Source organism: Tubulanus polymorphus, chromosome 3, assembly GCF_964204645.1.
Source record: "Tubulanus polymorphus chromosome 3, tnTubPoly1.2, whole genome shotgun sequence".
NCBI classification, from domain to species: domain Eukaryota; kingdom Metazoa; phylum Nemertea; class Palaeonemertea; order Tubulaniformes; family Tubulanidae; genus Tubulanus; species Tubulanus polymorphus.
The window spans coordinates 9,764,297-9,779,915 of record NC_134027.1 but is presented as its reverse complement, the minus strand read 5'-3'; the positions used below and the strand labels follow the sequence as shown (position 1 = coordinate 9,779,915).

At 40.1% G+C, this 15,619-nt stretch overlaps 3 protein-coding genes across 4 annotated transcripts; 2 read left to right on the top strand and 1 right to left on the bottom strand.

Moving 5' to 3' along the window:
* Positions 1–220: 220 nt before the first annotated feature.
* On the bottom strand, positions 221–2,270 carry LOC141902665 (uncharacterized). The gene is made up of 7 exons (XM_074790494.1): positions 2,061–2,270; positions 1,874–1,933; positions 1,451–1,783; positions 1,210–1,350; positions 986–1,081; positions 645–797; positions 221–538 (listed from the first exon to the last, which is right to left on the bottom strand). Exons 1-7 carry the CDS (start codon positions 2,134–2,136, stop codon positions 462–464), a joined length of 936 nt encoding a protein of 311 aa, XP_074646595.1. The 5' UTR covers positions 2,137–2,270; the 3' UTR covers positions 221–461.
* A 550-nt stretch (positions 2,271–2,820) lies between these two features.
* LOC141902336 (mitochondrial intermembrane space import and assembly protein 40-B-like) lies at positions 2,821–4,292 on the top strand. Its single transcript, XM_074790010.1, has 3 exons — positions 2,821–2,967; positions 3,108–3,197; positions 3,753–4,292. The coding sequence occupies exons 1-3, from the start codon at positions 2,946–2,948 to the stop codon at positions 4,076–4,078; spliced, it is 438 nt and encodes a 145-aa protein (XP_074646111.1). The 5' UTR covers positions 2,821–2,945; the 3' UTR covers positions 4,079–4,292.
* A 3,955-nt stretch (positions 4,293–8,247) lies between these two features.
* On the top strand, positions 8,248–15,209 carry LOC141901554 (UDP-galactose translocator-like). Of its 2 annotated transcripts, XM_074788866.1 has the most exons (4): positions 8,248–8,349; positions 10,690–10,746; positions 12,691–13,025; positions 13,625–15,209. In XM_074788866.1, the coding sequence occupies exons 1-4, from the start codon at positions 8,271–8,273 to the stop codon at positions 14,297–14,299; spliced, it is 1,146 nt and encodes a 381-aa protein (XP_074644967.1). In that variant the 5' UTR covers positions 8,248–8,270; the 3' UTR covers positions 14,300–15,209. The 2 variants fall into 2 exon arrangements, with proteins under 2 accessions (XP_074644967.1, XP_074644968.1); XM_074788867.1 differs by lacking the exon at positions 10,690–10,746 and having other exon boundaries at positions 8,251–8,349.
* Positions 15,210–15,619: the final 410 nt, after the last annotated feature.

The window sequence follows — 15,619 nt, the reverse complement described above, 5'->3', positions numbered from 1 at the left end:
CCAAAAGTTGTATCCTTATGAGTTCTGATCAGACATAGATACGACCTTGGAGTGATTATCTTTTCAAGATAATTACTCCAAGATCTTGTCACTCGAAGATATGACCAAGGTTCGATTTTTACTGGAGACAACTAAATCATACTCGGTGAGATTGTCTTTCCGAAGTAGATAAAGTAAATAACAACTTATTTGTTTTCTAATTTGAGAATCTATTGGCGGTATAGGCCGAATGTACATTAATCATGATTTATTATTTACTAGTATATAAGAGGCGTTAGTTGCCGCGAGTAAAGCCCAGAAACAGAGGTTGAAGAAACTACAGATGATCGGGTAAAATGTCTACGTTGAGTAGAGCTAAGAGAAGAATGTAACGCTCCACAGTGCAGGACTCCCTCTAACATGTAACAAGGCCCCACAGCGACAACTAAACGCCTTGGAATGTAAAATTTGTGAAAATTGAGTCAGCGGCCAAAACTGCCGCATACGAAAAATCTTCGGAGGTTCCTCCGCGCAAATCTACGAAATGTCTTCATTTTACCTGCGAAAAAGACGAAAATAGTATAATTCAATTGCATTATTATTTCATATATAATTTCTAGTAGATTCATTTGCTTCACGTAGATTTAGTCGTAATGTTCTCTTACCCTTGAAGCCAGAAGAGGTGTTCACTAGTTTGGATTCATGATCGATGTTTGTACGATCGATTGTCTCTGGTGGTTCGTCCACTACTGCCGAATCATTGTCTGGTCTATCGGCGTCTTCACTGGTTGGTTCATTGCCTTCATCCCCTGACGTACCTAAAACAAGGGATTATAAGTTTACTAAAACATGATGAGGCATTCAAAGATCTGAAATTGTAATAATAATAATTCATTTTCTTATACATTGCCATACTAATTGGAATTAATCGCGGCGATTTACACAAAACATAGAAGCAAAAAAACATCTACATCTAGTTCACTAAAATGGTAAAATCATCAATTACCCGCAATATGAGATGAATCGGAGTCACTGTGGACATTATCCAGAGTATCAACATCTCTTTTTGTTGGTTCGATGTCATTTACATTCTCTAACGCATCTATACGATGGAACGATGGAAGGATTACCCAAACATTTTTCACGTACATCTTGATAAAATCCATACATTTTTTCCAATCTATTCTAAACGATATTGATACAATTTGCAATTGGAAAATCACGAATTACCTCCGAGATATGATGAGTCCGACCCGCCGTGTGAATCGTGGCTATTGGAGGTTTTCAATTCCGATGGTTCGTCCAGTGTGCATTGGTCACTTTCTGGTTTGTTCGCTGGTTCGATGCAATCAACTGCGACGATTTCCTTATCTGAAATAATAGAAAAAGTTTAAGAAATAACGTGTACGGATTAAACAAATCTAAGATCAGTAACGAGTTCAATATTTTCAAATAGAGAACCACAAATTACCATCAAGACACGGCAGCGAATGAATCTGAACGGATCCATGTCCCCACTGGAGGAAGTAAATGCCTGGTTCAGATTGAACGAATCTATCAGCTCTTGGCTCAAGCTTTATCACCTGCCCATCTTCGGTACATATCGACAATTTCAGGCGCGCTGGAAGCTCGTTATCAGCCAAGTTCACATTCCACCAGTTTGTCTCTGGGATCCTATCCATGTACCATCCGGAGTTCAACGGGCTTCCGAGGACCTTTGGTCGTTCACCGGGATACGTATAGTAATGAGTTATCAATGTGACAGTATTTGGTCGACATGATTGCCATAACTCATGCGGAATACCTGAACCGAAAAATGTTATTACTTTAAGCCCGGATGTTTGATTTATAACGCGCGAGTTATATATAACTTAAAGCCGATTGGTGTAATTACCCGGTAAACTATGCATATTTTGGCTTGTATATAATTTACCATCTAGGTAAAATTCTGAATCTGAAATAACATATTGGAAACCTAACATTTATAGTAAACGATAGTTAGATAATCAAGTTAGAAAAATTTTGGAAAATTTTCAGTTACGAATGAATGCCCCCGATGTATGAATGCTGTGTATATTTACCATCAGTCATGATGTCCGATTGATTCTCAGTCCCGTCGTTGCGGGATGCAATTGAAGTTTGACGAAGATTTTCCATAATTTTCAGCAAACGGAGTAGCTATCAGCAATTTGCGTTGCAAACAAAACACAAATGGCGTTTCGATGCGAAAGTAGCAACCGAAAATCAGCTACTAAGCAACGGAATCTAAGGCATCATAACTTGGTTACCAATGACGCGAAGGAATGTGGGAACGGTCACCGAGAGAACCGAATCAAAATACCAGCGGCACGCGTTTTCAGGAGCGGCTCCCGCTGTCGGGTGGGACAAAACATAGCGATTGCATGCAAACTGCTGCGACAGCTGGGCACCGCTATCACAGTATGAGCACTACCGGCGAAGTAGTGACTAAGAGCAAACACAGACCCAAAAAATATTACAAAATGATATTGCTGCCTAAGATAGGTGGTCGAACAAGTGGGAAAGAGTTTCATCCCGAAAAATGCAAATTAGTACTTGGGATGCAATACTCGCTCGGCAGGGTTACTTGATACCAACCGCTAGGACGGGCAAAGGATATTTGCATTTGGGCTTAATATTCTCAGTGAACGCGAATTGATTAATGAACATTTTTTGAGACCGGTTACTTGGAATCAATAATGTGCCGGGATGATGCTTTGTTGCAATTCGGAACAATAAAGTTTAATTTGAATTGGATTGGTCCGAATCCATGTCCGAAGTCAGCGGCCGATGATTAGAGACGACAGACCGACGCATGCGCAATACAGTGTCTTGGACATGTGAATGTTTCGTCGTTTTGCGGAGTGTTATTGAGCTGGAATTTGGAGATTTTGGTGTTTTTTCACGATCAATCGTCTAATTCCTGAACCCCATCACTGGAACCAAACATGTCGTATTGTAAAGAGCAAGGTATGTTACCGAATTCACCTAAAACAAACGTGCCGAACTGAACCCGGAAGTAAATTTCAAGACAAATTCCAATCAAATTTTATTATCTTGTGTTCGTTGGTTGTCGATTGCTCATCTTCTAGATTATTTTCAATACCTAGGTAAAGATCGGGTGATATTTGTAACGAAAGAGGACCACGAAAAACCTAGTCAAGCTGAATTGAGGGTGGATATAGATGACGATGAACCAGGTATATAAGCTTACTACATCAATCATCAATTACGTAATTGTTTAACAATTCCCCTATTATTGTGACTAATTTTGTGTGTGTCAACTTGTGAAAAATCAACAAATGAAAATCACTAATCTAGAATAAACAATTTCATCTTCAACTTCTGAACATCTGAATGCTTCTATGCAAAGTCAAAGAATACAGCTCAGGAAATGTGGTGTGAATGTTGGAAAATTGATCAACAGGGCCATTTGTATTTAGAAAGTCAACTTCAGCCAAATATAATGAGATAAAGAATCTTGCTACATATAGCGTTTAAAAAAAACCAGGGGCCAGTTAATCAAAAGTTGGTTAAAGATAATCGACTGATAAATACTAAGTAGCAAGGAACTTTCAATTTCCACTACCTGGTAATGTCAATTATCCACTGGTTAACTAACCAACTTTTGAGCATCTGGTCCTGACCCTTAGAAGAAAATTGTCCACAGCTCCGGTTGAGAATGTCATTTTTAAATCAGTCCGATAAAAAAATCACTTGTTTCACTTGATATTTACCGGTACGTTTCTGTTCAGGTTTGATTCTAGACAATGGAGAAATCAACTGGAGTTGTCCGTGTCTGGGGGGCATGGCCACCGGGCCGTGCGGAGTGGAATTTCGTGAGGCGTTTTCGTGTTTCCATTACAGCACTGCTGAGCAGAAGGGCTCCGACTGTTTCGAGCAGTTTCGAACGATGCAAGAATGTATGATCGGTTATCCTGAGTTATATCCGCAGAAAGACGATGATGAAGACGTCAAAATCGACGCGAAATCCAACGAAGAACTATCCGTTAACGATAAAGAAATAGTTAATAATGAAAATAGTCCAGTTAGCAAACAATCGGCGGTCGTAGATAGCTGAAATCGGCTTCACGAATTAGGCAATTTATAGAAGTAGAATCGAATGAAGACTTTTTAAGTTGTGTAGATCCACTCCGCGGGGGTGGTAAGCCAGTTTCGTGTTACCGTTGCAGTTCCAGTAGATAATCGATGATAATTGTTCAAAGAGTGGTAGACACGCATGATTTGTTGATGATTTGATAGCTCAATCGTGCTAAACAATATCAAATAAATTTTTTTCACATTAAATGTCGTGTTGTGATTATGTATGGATTTGATTTGAAAAACTTGGCCGAGCTTTGAAGCTTTCATTCTCCAGTCCATTCTCTATTGCCAGGGTCTCGCCGTCTCCCGCTGAATTTTCACGCCAACAAGCATTGAGGAGCTTCAGCTGGAGGCGATCGAGCCCTGGCAAGCGAGAATGCCTCCGTCAATCGAGAAGGGTCATTCTTAAGAATCCGCAGACCTGCTCTGAGAGGCCATATGGCTTCTCAGGGCAGGAACCTGCCCTGAGAGGCCATTGGCGCAATTAAGCAGTATAAATGGAAAACTCGGCTATAATTCTGATGAAACGGCGAACTATCTCGCCGATGTTTGACATGCACATTGTCGAGTCATGAAATTAAATGGATTAAAATGAAATATATTAAACGTATTGATATATCGACACTTAACAAATAAAACGAAAGTAATATTTCAATGAAAATTCATTCCTAATAAGAAATGTATTTTTAAAAAGTCATGTAGTTAACCGACGACGAAAAGTTATGGTGATTATATAAATTTCAAAGCATTAATTTAATTATTCAAATATCCTATAGGCCTACATAAACAATTTGTGTCGTCCACTGATATCAGTGCGTTTCAATATGCTGTATATTCTAATTCAACAGTGAATTTTTCGGGGGTTTCTACTGTTTTCGCAGAAACTCTATTGTAATTCTGCTGATCCTATTTTTTTCTTCTCCGGGGTAAGGGTTGGTTGATCACATGTCATATTATTTTTCTTTAGGTTAATTACCTGAGCGCAGGCCAACTTTAATCAGTTTCATACTTTATCTAATGACAATGGCATAATTATAGTTGCCACATGCAATAAGGCATACGCAATTGAATCTAATCTGATCAGCCCTGCGGGTGCAATTATATACGTAGTCTACTGTCGTCAACCTGCCCTGAGAGGCCAGTTTCATTCTGCAGAAATCAACCTGCCCTGAGAGGCCAGTTTAACTGCTGCAGTTTGAGTTCTGCAGATCACCTGCCCTGAGAGGCCAGTTCAACTGCTGCAGTTTGACTTCTGATATCAACCTGCCCTGAGAGGCCAGTTCAACTGCTGTAGATTGACTTCCGATGTCAACCTGCCCTGAGAGGCCACTTTCATTCTGCAAAAATCAACCTGCCCTGAGAGGCCAGTTCAACTGCTGCAGTTTGACTTCTGATATCACCTGCCCTGAGAGGCCTGTTCAACTGCTGCAGTTTAACTTCTGATATCAACCTGCCCTGAGAGGCCAGTTCAACTGCTGCTGTTTGAGTTCTGATATCACCTGCCCTGAGAGGCCACTTTCATTCTGCAGAAATCAACCTGCCCGGAGAGGCCAGTTCAACTGCTGCAGTTTGACATCTGATATCACCTGCCCTGAGAGACCTGTTCAACTGCTGCAGTTTGACTTCCGATATCAACCTGCCCTGAGAGGCCACTTTCATTCTGCAGATATCAACCTGCCCTGAGAGGCCACTTTCATTCTGCAGAAATCAACCTGCCCGGTGAGGCCAGTTCAACTGCTGCAGTTTGACTTCTGATATCACCTGCCCTGGGAGGCCTGTTCAACTGCTGCAGTTTGACTTCTGATATCAACCTGCCCTGAGAGGCCAGTTCAACTGCTGCAGTTTGACTTCCGATATCAACCTGCCCTGAGAGGCCACTTTCATTCTGCAGATATCAACCTGCCCTGAGAGGCCAGTTCAACTGCTGCAGTTTGACTTCCGATATCAACCTGCCCTGAGAGGCCACTTTCATTCTGCAGATATCAACCTGCCCTGAGAGGCCAGTTCAACTGCTGCAGATTGACATCTGATATCAACCTGCCCTGAGAGGCCAGTTTCATTCTGCAGATATCACCTGCCCTGAGAGGCCAGTTCCGCTGCTGCAGTTTGACATCTGATATCAACCTGCCCTGAGAGGCCAGTTTCATTCTGCAGATATCACCTGCCCTGAGAGTCTAGTTTAACTGCTGCAGTTTGACTTCCGATATCAACCTGCCCTGAGAGGCCACTTTCATTTTGCAGATATCAACCTGCCCTGAGAGGCCAGTTTCATTCTGCAGAAATCAACCTGCCCTGAGAGGCCAGTTTAACTGCTGCTGTTTGAGTTCTGATATCACCTGCCCTGAGAGGCCAGTTTCATTCTGCAGATATCAACCTGCCCTGAGAGGCCAGTTTCATTCTGCAGAAATCAACCTGCCCTGAGAGGCCAGTTTAACTGCTGCAGTTTGAGTTCTGCAGATCACCTGCCCTGAGAGGCCAGTTCAGTTTGACTTCCGATATCAACCTGCCCTGAGAGGCCACTTTCATTCTGCAGAAATCAACCTGCCCTGAAAGGCCAGTTTCATTCTGCAGATATCACCTGCCCTGAGAGGCCTTTTTAACTGCTGCAGTTTGAGTTCTGCAGATCACCTGCCCTGAGAGGCCAGTTTCATTCTGCAGATATCACCTGCCCTGAGAGGCCAGTTTAACTGCTGCAGTTTGAGTTCTGCAGATCACCTGCCCTGAGAGGCCAGTTCAACTGCTGCAGATTGACTTCCGATATCAACCTGCCCTGAGAGGCCACTTTCATTCTGCAGAAATCAACCTGCCCTGAGAGGCCAGTTTAACTGCTGCAGTTTGAGTTCTGCAGATCACCTGCCCTGAGAGGCCAGTTTCATTCTGCAGATATCACCTGAGAGGCCAGTTCAACTGCTGCAGTTTGACATCTGATATCAACCTGCCCTGAGAGGCCACTTTCATTCTGCAGAAATCAACCTGCCCTGAGAGGCCAGTTTCATTCTGCACAAATCAACCTGCCCCGAGAGCTGCTGAAGTTTGACTTCCAATATCAACCTGCCCTGAGAGGCCAGTTTCGTTTCGATAATACAGATTTTTCCTACATTTGCAATCTAGGCTAGGCCTCACGCATGTTACCAAAATGAGTTTAGAAAATGTGTCGAATGTTTTATATTGACGTAATGAGCAATTGCGGCGTGCTCTCCTCATCTCTTCGTCACCTTCCATTAATGTGTGAGCAAGCCGATAGCCAGTTTAATTACGATGCGATAAGGACTTTGTTATTTAACACAAGTGCATTCATATTTATTGATGCAAACAATGCATATATAGAAATACGTATGCAAATGTAACACAAGAAAGTGAAGTGCAAAGAAATTAGAAGAAACATATAGCACGTTAATCGTAAATTATAGATTACAAATAAAAACAGCGCCGCTTGGAATCATATAATTTAATTTTTACAAAAACTTGTATCATCGTTATCATTAATTACCTTACATAGCAGCAAAATTCTATTCCTGAGAATAATTGTGATTTTTCTTCTTCATTAAGTTATAGATGAAATTTTTTATGATGTTTTGATAAGAAATGTTCCCACAGAGAAAAGTTTTTTTCATTTCTTTATTTCTATGAAAAATATTAGTATTTTTTAATTTGTTTCTGAAAAATACCAATTTTAATTCTATTTCTATTTTCTATATTTCAACAAAAATTCATATTTTGATTTTAGGTAACTTTTTTTTCCCTTACGTCTTGACTATTTAACTGTTTTAGCTTAATATGATTAAAAGCATTTGTATTTCTCAATTTATTTCTATAGAATACAGCGTAGTCTTCTATTGTATGATCGAAAACTTTAGTTTGAATCTGAATATCCCGATCACCTTGCCACCATTTCAGCTCACTCTGTTGAATGGGTTTTCATTTTCTATTGATTCAAACGACTGGCCTCTCAGGGCAGGTTCCTGCCCTGAGAAGCCATGTGGCCTCTCAGGGCAGGTTCTGGAAAATCTGCAGAATGACATATGCGTCAATCCAGGTTTGTAGACTGGTTGCCACACTGTATATGTAGATCAGGCAACCAGTCTATCGTGCTGCCACTGACTTCCGGTGTAGGCGTCCGTTACGTATTCCGAACATTGGATCGGTTTCGTGACAGCAAACATGACAACATGAAGGACAGCATTAGAAGTAGCAGTAGTGGTAAATCTGACAGAAATTCTCAAATGGAATTTAAACTGCCGACAGCGGGTATGTCTCTTTATTCCATCCATAGATGATTAATTCCGTGCAGCCAGCATGAAATTCATAAATATTCGCTCTGCCAGAGTAGACGCTTTTTTGGTCTCAGATTTTTTGCAGGACTTTACAGTAGCCTAATAAATAGCCTAATTCGAAGTCATAAAGTATAGATAGACAGGCCGGTAGTCAGTAACCTGACCTATCTGTGGTTTAGTTTCACGATTGGATATTTCACAAACCCATCCGATTATTAAAGCTTACCACCAACGGTTACGTCACAGGCACTTGAATATGGGCTTTGATAATGGATAAATATTTGATAATTCACCAGCGATACGTTAATCCTACTTCGATAGATCCGCCATGTTTTATAATAAATTTACCCATGATGCAACGCGCGACCGTCGTTTAGCTATACTATACAGAAAGGCTGGAAACGATCCTATCTCCGTAATGCTTAAATCTACCCGCAGTTATCGGGACAGATGACGTCACAGCAATCCCGAAGAGGCATCGCGAATTTTCAAAAATCTATTTTGTTGCCATTTAAAATCTTTAATGGAGCTAAAACAGTGTCAATGTTTCCAAAAAAATCATCTACAATTGAAATTATGGGCGCTCCTTATATTTCAGGATTAAAATTGACACTAAGGACGTACTTCGGCAATCATCGGCAGTGTTCGGCTGTCCCGATAACTGCTTGTTAATTCCTGACAGGAATTGTGGTACGCTAGTTCTTGTTGTCTTCCATGGTTTGATAGTGGCCGGGTGACAACGTCAACCTGGGACTAGCCAGCTCATGTAACCAACACGTCTTTCCAGTGCCGAAGACCGGCTTGCCCTTATTCATATCTAGCCATTTTAAGGACCTGACGATGTCACAAAACTTATTGCGATTTCATTGTCGACTTCCACGCTGTGTCGCAAGAACCATCGGCTCTGCATTCAAATTGGCACAGTAAGATAATGCTTGAATGGTCAATTGAAATTTGGAGAATAAATAACTTTGTACGAAGTGAGACAGCTGGACCAGTGCCACGGCTGCTTGTAATTGATAACAAGGGAAACTCCATTTTGATATCTAATCAATAACTGATATGTTATAGGCCTATGACTTAGTGGGCCCTATGTAATATTTTTCATTTCATAATTACACTGGGTAGTCCATGTATGGCGCAAGTCTTCTAATCAGTGTCGGAATGGTATCATTGCTATTAAAAACATTACATCCCGTTGATTGAATACATCTTTCATTCTCAATCCAAGTAGAGAGGTGGAAGAGTACACCTCAATCCAAAAAACCTGTGTGCGAAGGTCCTTGCCTTGGACCATGGCAGTTTCTCATAATGTAGGTAATGAGCTATGTGATTGGTCAGGATAGTATATGAACGATCATTTTATAGCCTAATTCCACAACTGGTTGTTTCTGGTTAGCATTTTCCTGTTTCTTTAGCGGCACGCAGTTTACTACTTTTAGCAGGTTCCTAACAATTCCCTGGGGCTTTTCCGGCTCAGTGAAAACACGTCGATATTCAACTGACGTGACTGACAACAAGTACGAATGTGCCTGATGAAACCGTTTTTCGACATTTTCATGAAAATTTCATTTTCATTCTCGTGAAAACTAGTCTGTCGTGGCTGGGCATGTCAATTCAGTTTTCCTTGGCAAATTAGCCACCACCCAGTTTGTCACGTGTAAGCCTGCCTTAAGACCTTGACTTGCTATTATTCAATTGCGAGCTCAAGCATGCTTTAGTATATAGGCTTATATATTTCCATAGAAAAATTTGTATGAATTGTAATGTCGAAACTCTTCGATATTGAACTCACACATATGTAGAATATTGCCCAAATTGGAATTATTTATTAATTTCTAATAAACAAAAAAGACATTGGTTTGGCTGTTCTGTCCATGAATTCGGATGAACATCAACACACTAAGGATCAGGCTTTAATACCGGTACTTCCTGACTAGATAGCGCACAAGTCAAGTGTTATAGTGCTCTTAGGCCATTTTTTTTGGTTATAGGTACATCGGATGACGGATTTGATTGACTTGAAATACATGGGGAGATGGAAACGATTAGGCCTAGTTAAAAAAAATTTTTTTTTTCTTAAAACATTGAACTCATTACTAATTATGTGACCAGGGAGGAGAATTTGAAAAAAAAAATTATTTTCTTTTATTTTGGAGATCATTTTGGATAATGATGTGTAAATATTATCTATTTATTGTCGCACCGGTATCATTTTTCCCCATTGTAAGATGAAACGAACGGTGTTCGTTCATATCGTGTGAACCCTTCGATTTCTTGTCGACGAATAAAATATGGCTTTGTTGTGCTGTAGATGTTGAAAAGGGAAACGCTACGGGACAAATGGAATCGACGGAAAAAAAGTCAACAGGTATCGCATTCCCTCTGTTGTAACCTATACGTGATTTACTGCTTCAAGCTGTGCATTTCGTTTTTCTTTGGTGTGCTTGTATTATTTCTGTCATTGATGTCATCTTTCGTTGAACATTTTTTTCTACATCTCGGCACTGTAATGTTCAAATTATTTTCAATGTCACTCTTCCTAAATGGCTTATGGATCTCAAATATATCCCGTTTTTGATCGAAGTCCTTACTCGACCAGTCGGGGGTTGCATGTAGGTAATTGGACAAGTGCAAGTGTGGATTTAGGGGTTGGACTGGTCCACTCCCTTCAAAATTTGAATGTAAGAAGTCTGGAAAAAATACATTTGCCGAAGAAATTTTTTTTGCAAGACGGAATATAAATCCAAATGGGCCCCGATGGAAGCCAGAAAAACCCTTCTTGTCTTAAATTTTCTGTTGGAAAACTTTCAGTGCAACCTGCAACCCTCCACCAGTATTTTGCGCTTGGAGCCCTTTTGTTACGTTGCCAAATCTGCTCTTTTCAAATTGAATGCCCGTTCTAATTTCTAGGTCCAAATCCTTCAAAGAAACCTAGATCTGCCCTCGTTATGAATTACAGTAAAAGCCCCTATCAATGATTAGAAATTTGGATTAGATATTCCTGGGGCCATTGGTCGCTTAGATCTTAGACTAGTCTTAACCCGTCGTGGACCTGTATAGACAATCTAATTTGAGGTTTGATTGAATCATGGACTCTAGTCGATGATTTAATTAAGGCCATTTTTGGTATATCGATTGATATTCACGTGTGTTACTGTTGCATACGAGATTCATTCCAATATAACGCAGCTGGGTTGAATTGATTCCTTGATCAAAAATGTAATTATCTGTGGCAACTGCTACAATGAATCGTTGGTTGACGCTTGACGGCTGAGCAAATTAGTTTCAGCCTACAGACAATCTGACGTTCATAACCATGACAGTCACTCCTGCATGTAACACATGGGACTATAGCAGCCTATTATAGATAATGGTGTATTTATTTTTGTAAAAAATGTCTCGAGTCATGATGTTAGTCGGTAAGTCATTTATAGTTCCTTGGCTAAGATAGTAGTCATTTAGTGAATGTAATTTCTGTAGCACACTTTTCATTGTGATAAAATGTTCAACAGCGCTTTCCATTGAAGTGGTATTATAGCCCTAGCCTACCCCTCCGACCATTTATCAGTCATCTCTCCCTGGGGAGAAGTAAAATCCGAGCAGCTGCTAGGCGCATTTACTCCTGGGATAAGAGAGGCAATGAGGATAAGTGGCAACTTCTAAGAATGAAATATCTCATACTAGTATTATATTTGATGATTCCAGTCCAGTTATTCAAGTCACAGTTGCTGATGATAATCTTGAGATCATTAAAAAACCTCTACATGAATACCGGCAACCATAATTACTGCTTTAAAAGTTTAAGAAAATTCACCTTTTTAATTCGAATCAAGGCGATCAAGGCCGAGTTCCTTCGATGTATGGAGTTTTTTTTGGATCAAAACGCCATCTCCATAGTCCAGTATAATCTTTATAATGCTTTGAAATGATTGATGATTTAAGGATTATAATTGATATGATTACCCAATGAATGATAAGTCTCAAATTCCCTAATCATTTTGTAAACTGCAATAAGATTTGTAATCAGTTCATTTCTATAACTGCCCGTTCTGTTATGATTAACTTAAGCACGAATTGAAAAAAAAAATGTACAGGGTATATATAGGCGGCCGGCCGGGTCAACTTTTAAGCTCAGCAGAAATGAGAAAAAAAGGTATCCTGGCCAAAATGAGAAAAGTTAACTGGTCTGGTGGCAGGTACCACCCGAAATATTTCCAGTATTTTAGATAAACTTGTTAAGTTTTTCAACAATTTTGGTATTTAACATATATTTTTCTTGCGCCTAAATTCCGTTCTGATTGATGTTTTTCAGGTAGCGCTCAACTGTTAAAGTACGTGAGTCTCGTGTTGCTGACGCTGCAGAATGCTGCTCTCATTCTGCTCATGCGCTACGTGCGTACGCGCACCGGCGACATGTTCAAATCGTCGACGGCCGTCATCATGTCAGAAACGATCAAATTCACGACGTGTCTCGTGATCATACTGTTCCAGGAAGGCAGCGCGCGCGCGTGGCTGCGACATCTTTACCAGAACACGATCTGTCAGCCGTGGGATTGTCTGAAGATATCGGTGCCATCCATTGTATACGTTCTGCAGAATAACTTGCTTTACGTAGCCGTGTCGAATCTAGATGCGGCGACATTCCAGGTACACAGTCACCTTCAACTCGTAGTTCATAGTTGAACACTACTTATGATTTGCGAAGCTCAGACACCAAACTTCTTGAAATTAAAGTACTGGGTTCATAGCAGTCCTTGAAATTCCTTAAAAGTTTTGAAATGGGAATCATTCAGTTCAAGGTCGTAATTATCATGGAACAGGCGCTAAAATCCTTGAATCATTGTCATGGTCCTATAAGAATGCCTGATAAATGTAGATTTAGAGTAACAAAAGTCCCTGAACGTCATTAAACGAGATTGGTCATGGACACTATGAACCCTGAAAGTACCTACAACCATACTGGGTATGATAACTAGGACCTTGTCTTTATGTATTGGTTAAATGTCTGGCATAAGGGATGGGAATAGTCGAAAGTTAAAATTCCTATTCAGTTGGGTTATTCATGATATCTAGTGTGGATTCTAATTTGGATGAAAATTGTTCGTTTGTTACTGGTTGTAGGTATCCCGATAAATCGTTAGGTTTGAAATCATTCCAATTTGCCAATGTTTCAATAAATACTTTTGATTTAATTTTGCCTATGCGCTTAATGTTTTTTCGCTTAATGTTCTTCCGATCATTTTCAGGTAACTTATCAGTTGAAGCTGTTGACGACCGCGATATTTTCCGTTGTGATGCTGCGTAAGAGTCTAACGAAGATGCAGTGGTTTGCGTTGATGATCTTGTTCGTCGGTATTTCGATCGTACAATTGCAGCCGACGATCGCGAAACCGACGAGCCAAACGTCCGCCGAAGAATCCGTCAAACAAAGCCCGCTGTTGGGCCTCGTCGCCGTTTTGGCGTCGTGCGTCATGTCAGGATTCGCGGGCGTTTATTTCGAGAAGATCCTGAAAGGTACGGTGCAATCGCTGTGGCTGCGTAACGTGCAGCTCGGATTTCTAGGCGTGATTTTCGGCCTCGTCACGATGGAACTGAACGACGGCGCCGCGGTGCACGACAAGGGATTCTTTTTTGGTTATAACTATCTCGTGTGGTGCGTGATCTTTTTACAGTCGTTCGGCGGATTGATGGTTGCCGTCGTCGTCAAGTACGCGGACAACATCCTGAAAGGATTCGCGACATCTGCCGCGATCGTTATCTCGTGTATAGCGTCGATGTATTTCTTCGATTTTATCATTAGTTTACAGTTCGTTATCGGCGCGTCGCTCGTCATGTCGTCCGTCTATATGTACAGTCGTTTCGCGACTGTCTCGAAGCCGCAAAAACTGTCGTCAATTATGAATGGAATGTCGAAATCGTAGCTGCTGTGGTAACGATGTATTGTTAAAAGAGTTGTTATATTTCTATATTCATGAGAAGATTTACATTAAAGTGTTCCCTAGGGCCCGGTTCCACAGTTGTGAGTTAGAGTTAACTCTGAGTTAAAGTCAGTTCATTTCCAATGTTTTTACTCCAGAGTCAAATTTAACTCAGAACTGTGGAATTGGGCACCTGGTCTTTAAAACTGCGAACATGAACAATCCTCTGTTGGTCAATAGGTCATTTCTTATTTGTTTTTTTTTGTGTTTTTGATATTGATTTCCTTTCCACTTACTGTGCATTGTTTGTGGCGCTGTCAAAAGTTATCGTAGTAATATCGCATTTGATTGGATTTTACTAATTGAAAACATATCTGAACTTGAACGTATATCCATATTTTAAACAACAATTAATTATTCTGTGAAACTAAAATATATTCATGATGTTATCAAATGGTTTATGCGTAAGCTCTCTGAGGGATGAAATCTTCACGTACAGTCAAAGTCGGTTATAACGCCATCCTTTTTAATGTTCCCTTAAGGCCAAAATCTTTTGGAGAACAAACTTTTGCTCAATTTAACTCAAATTCGATTGAAATACCTACCTTATGACGCCAAATTCGTTATAATGCCAAGGTCCCAACAGTGGCATTATAAAGGACTTTTACTGTATTTCTAAACGTTTGGTATCCATTGGTTGTTTCCACAAGCAGCTATTTCAACCAACTTGAAAAATTTTTATATCGCTAATCTGTATGGAACTCACTTATTGTTGGTATAATGGTCCTTCCTAGCCAGATTATACATTAAAAATGGTGGCTTTTTTAATGGTTTCATAATGTATGATACTCATACATACTTAATTCAATTGGTGAACAAATAAGGTGATACATAACTTTCTACTGGTAATAGATTATGGTAAAATAAATGATTATATTATTATTACTAAAATCAGTTAATTGTTTAGTATTCTACGCACTACTTTGATACAACCATCAAAAATTTTGCCAATCCAATTTTCAGTTATACCCTGTCCTTTCCCAGAGGAATTTCTTTTAACATCAAAGCAGGACTCGTCTTTTAACTCATAAAGGTTACCATTATCGGGGTTCATAGAATGTAATCTTATTTTATCATTTCGAAGGATTTTTTTGGCTCAAGATGCCAGAACTTGGATATGATAGTTATGCCTTTCGTCCTGAATTTACATTTTCCAGGCATTCTTCAGATTTTAAGAGCTGCAACAGTGAACTTTTATCTTGGATCTGCAGATGATAACTAATGACTGATGCCATTCGAGGACCAGGACTTTGGAGACCATTC

Coding starts and splice junctions, on each gene's coding strand:
- LOC141901554 (XM_074788866.1), top strand. CDS start 8,271: ATGAAGGACAGCATTAGAAGTAGCAGTAGTGGTAAATCTGACAGAAAT. Junction 10,747..12,690: donor GACGGAAAAAAAGTCAACAG/GTATCGCATTCC, acceptor GATGTTTTTCAG/GTAGCGCTCAACTGTTAAAG. Junction 13,026..13,624: donor TAGATGCGGCGACATTCCAG/GTACACAGTCAC, acceptor GATCATTTTCAG/GTAACTTATCAGTTGAAGCT.
- LOC141902665 (XM_074790494.1), bottom strand. CDS start 2,136: ATGGAAAATCTTCGTCAAACTTCAATTGCATCCCGCAACGACGGGACT. Junction 1,351..1,450: donor TTCGCTGCCGTGTCTTGATG/GTAATTTGTGGT, acceptor CTATTATTTCAG/ATAAGGAAATCGTCGCAGTT. Junction 539..644: donor CACCTCTTCTGGCTTCAAGG/GTAAGAGAACAT, acceptor TCTTTTTCGCAG/GTAAAATGAAGACATTTCGT.
- LOC141902336 (XM_074790010.1), top strand. CDS start 2,946: ATGTCGTATTGTAAAGAGCAAG. Junction 2,968..3,107: donor GTCGTATTGTAAAGAGCAAG/GTATGTTACCGA, acceptor TTCAATACCTAG/GTAAAGATCGGGTGATATTT. Junction 3,198..3,752: donor TATAGATGACGATGAACCAG/GTATATAAGCTT, acceptor GTTTCTGTTCAG/GTTTGATTCTAGACAATGGA.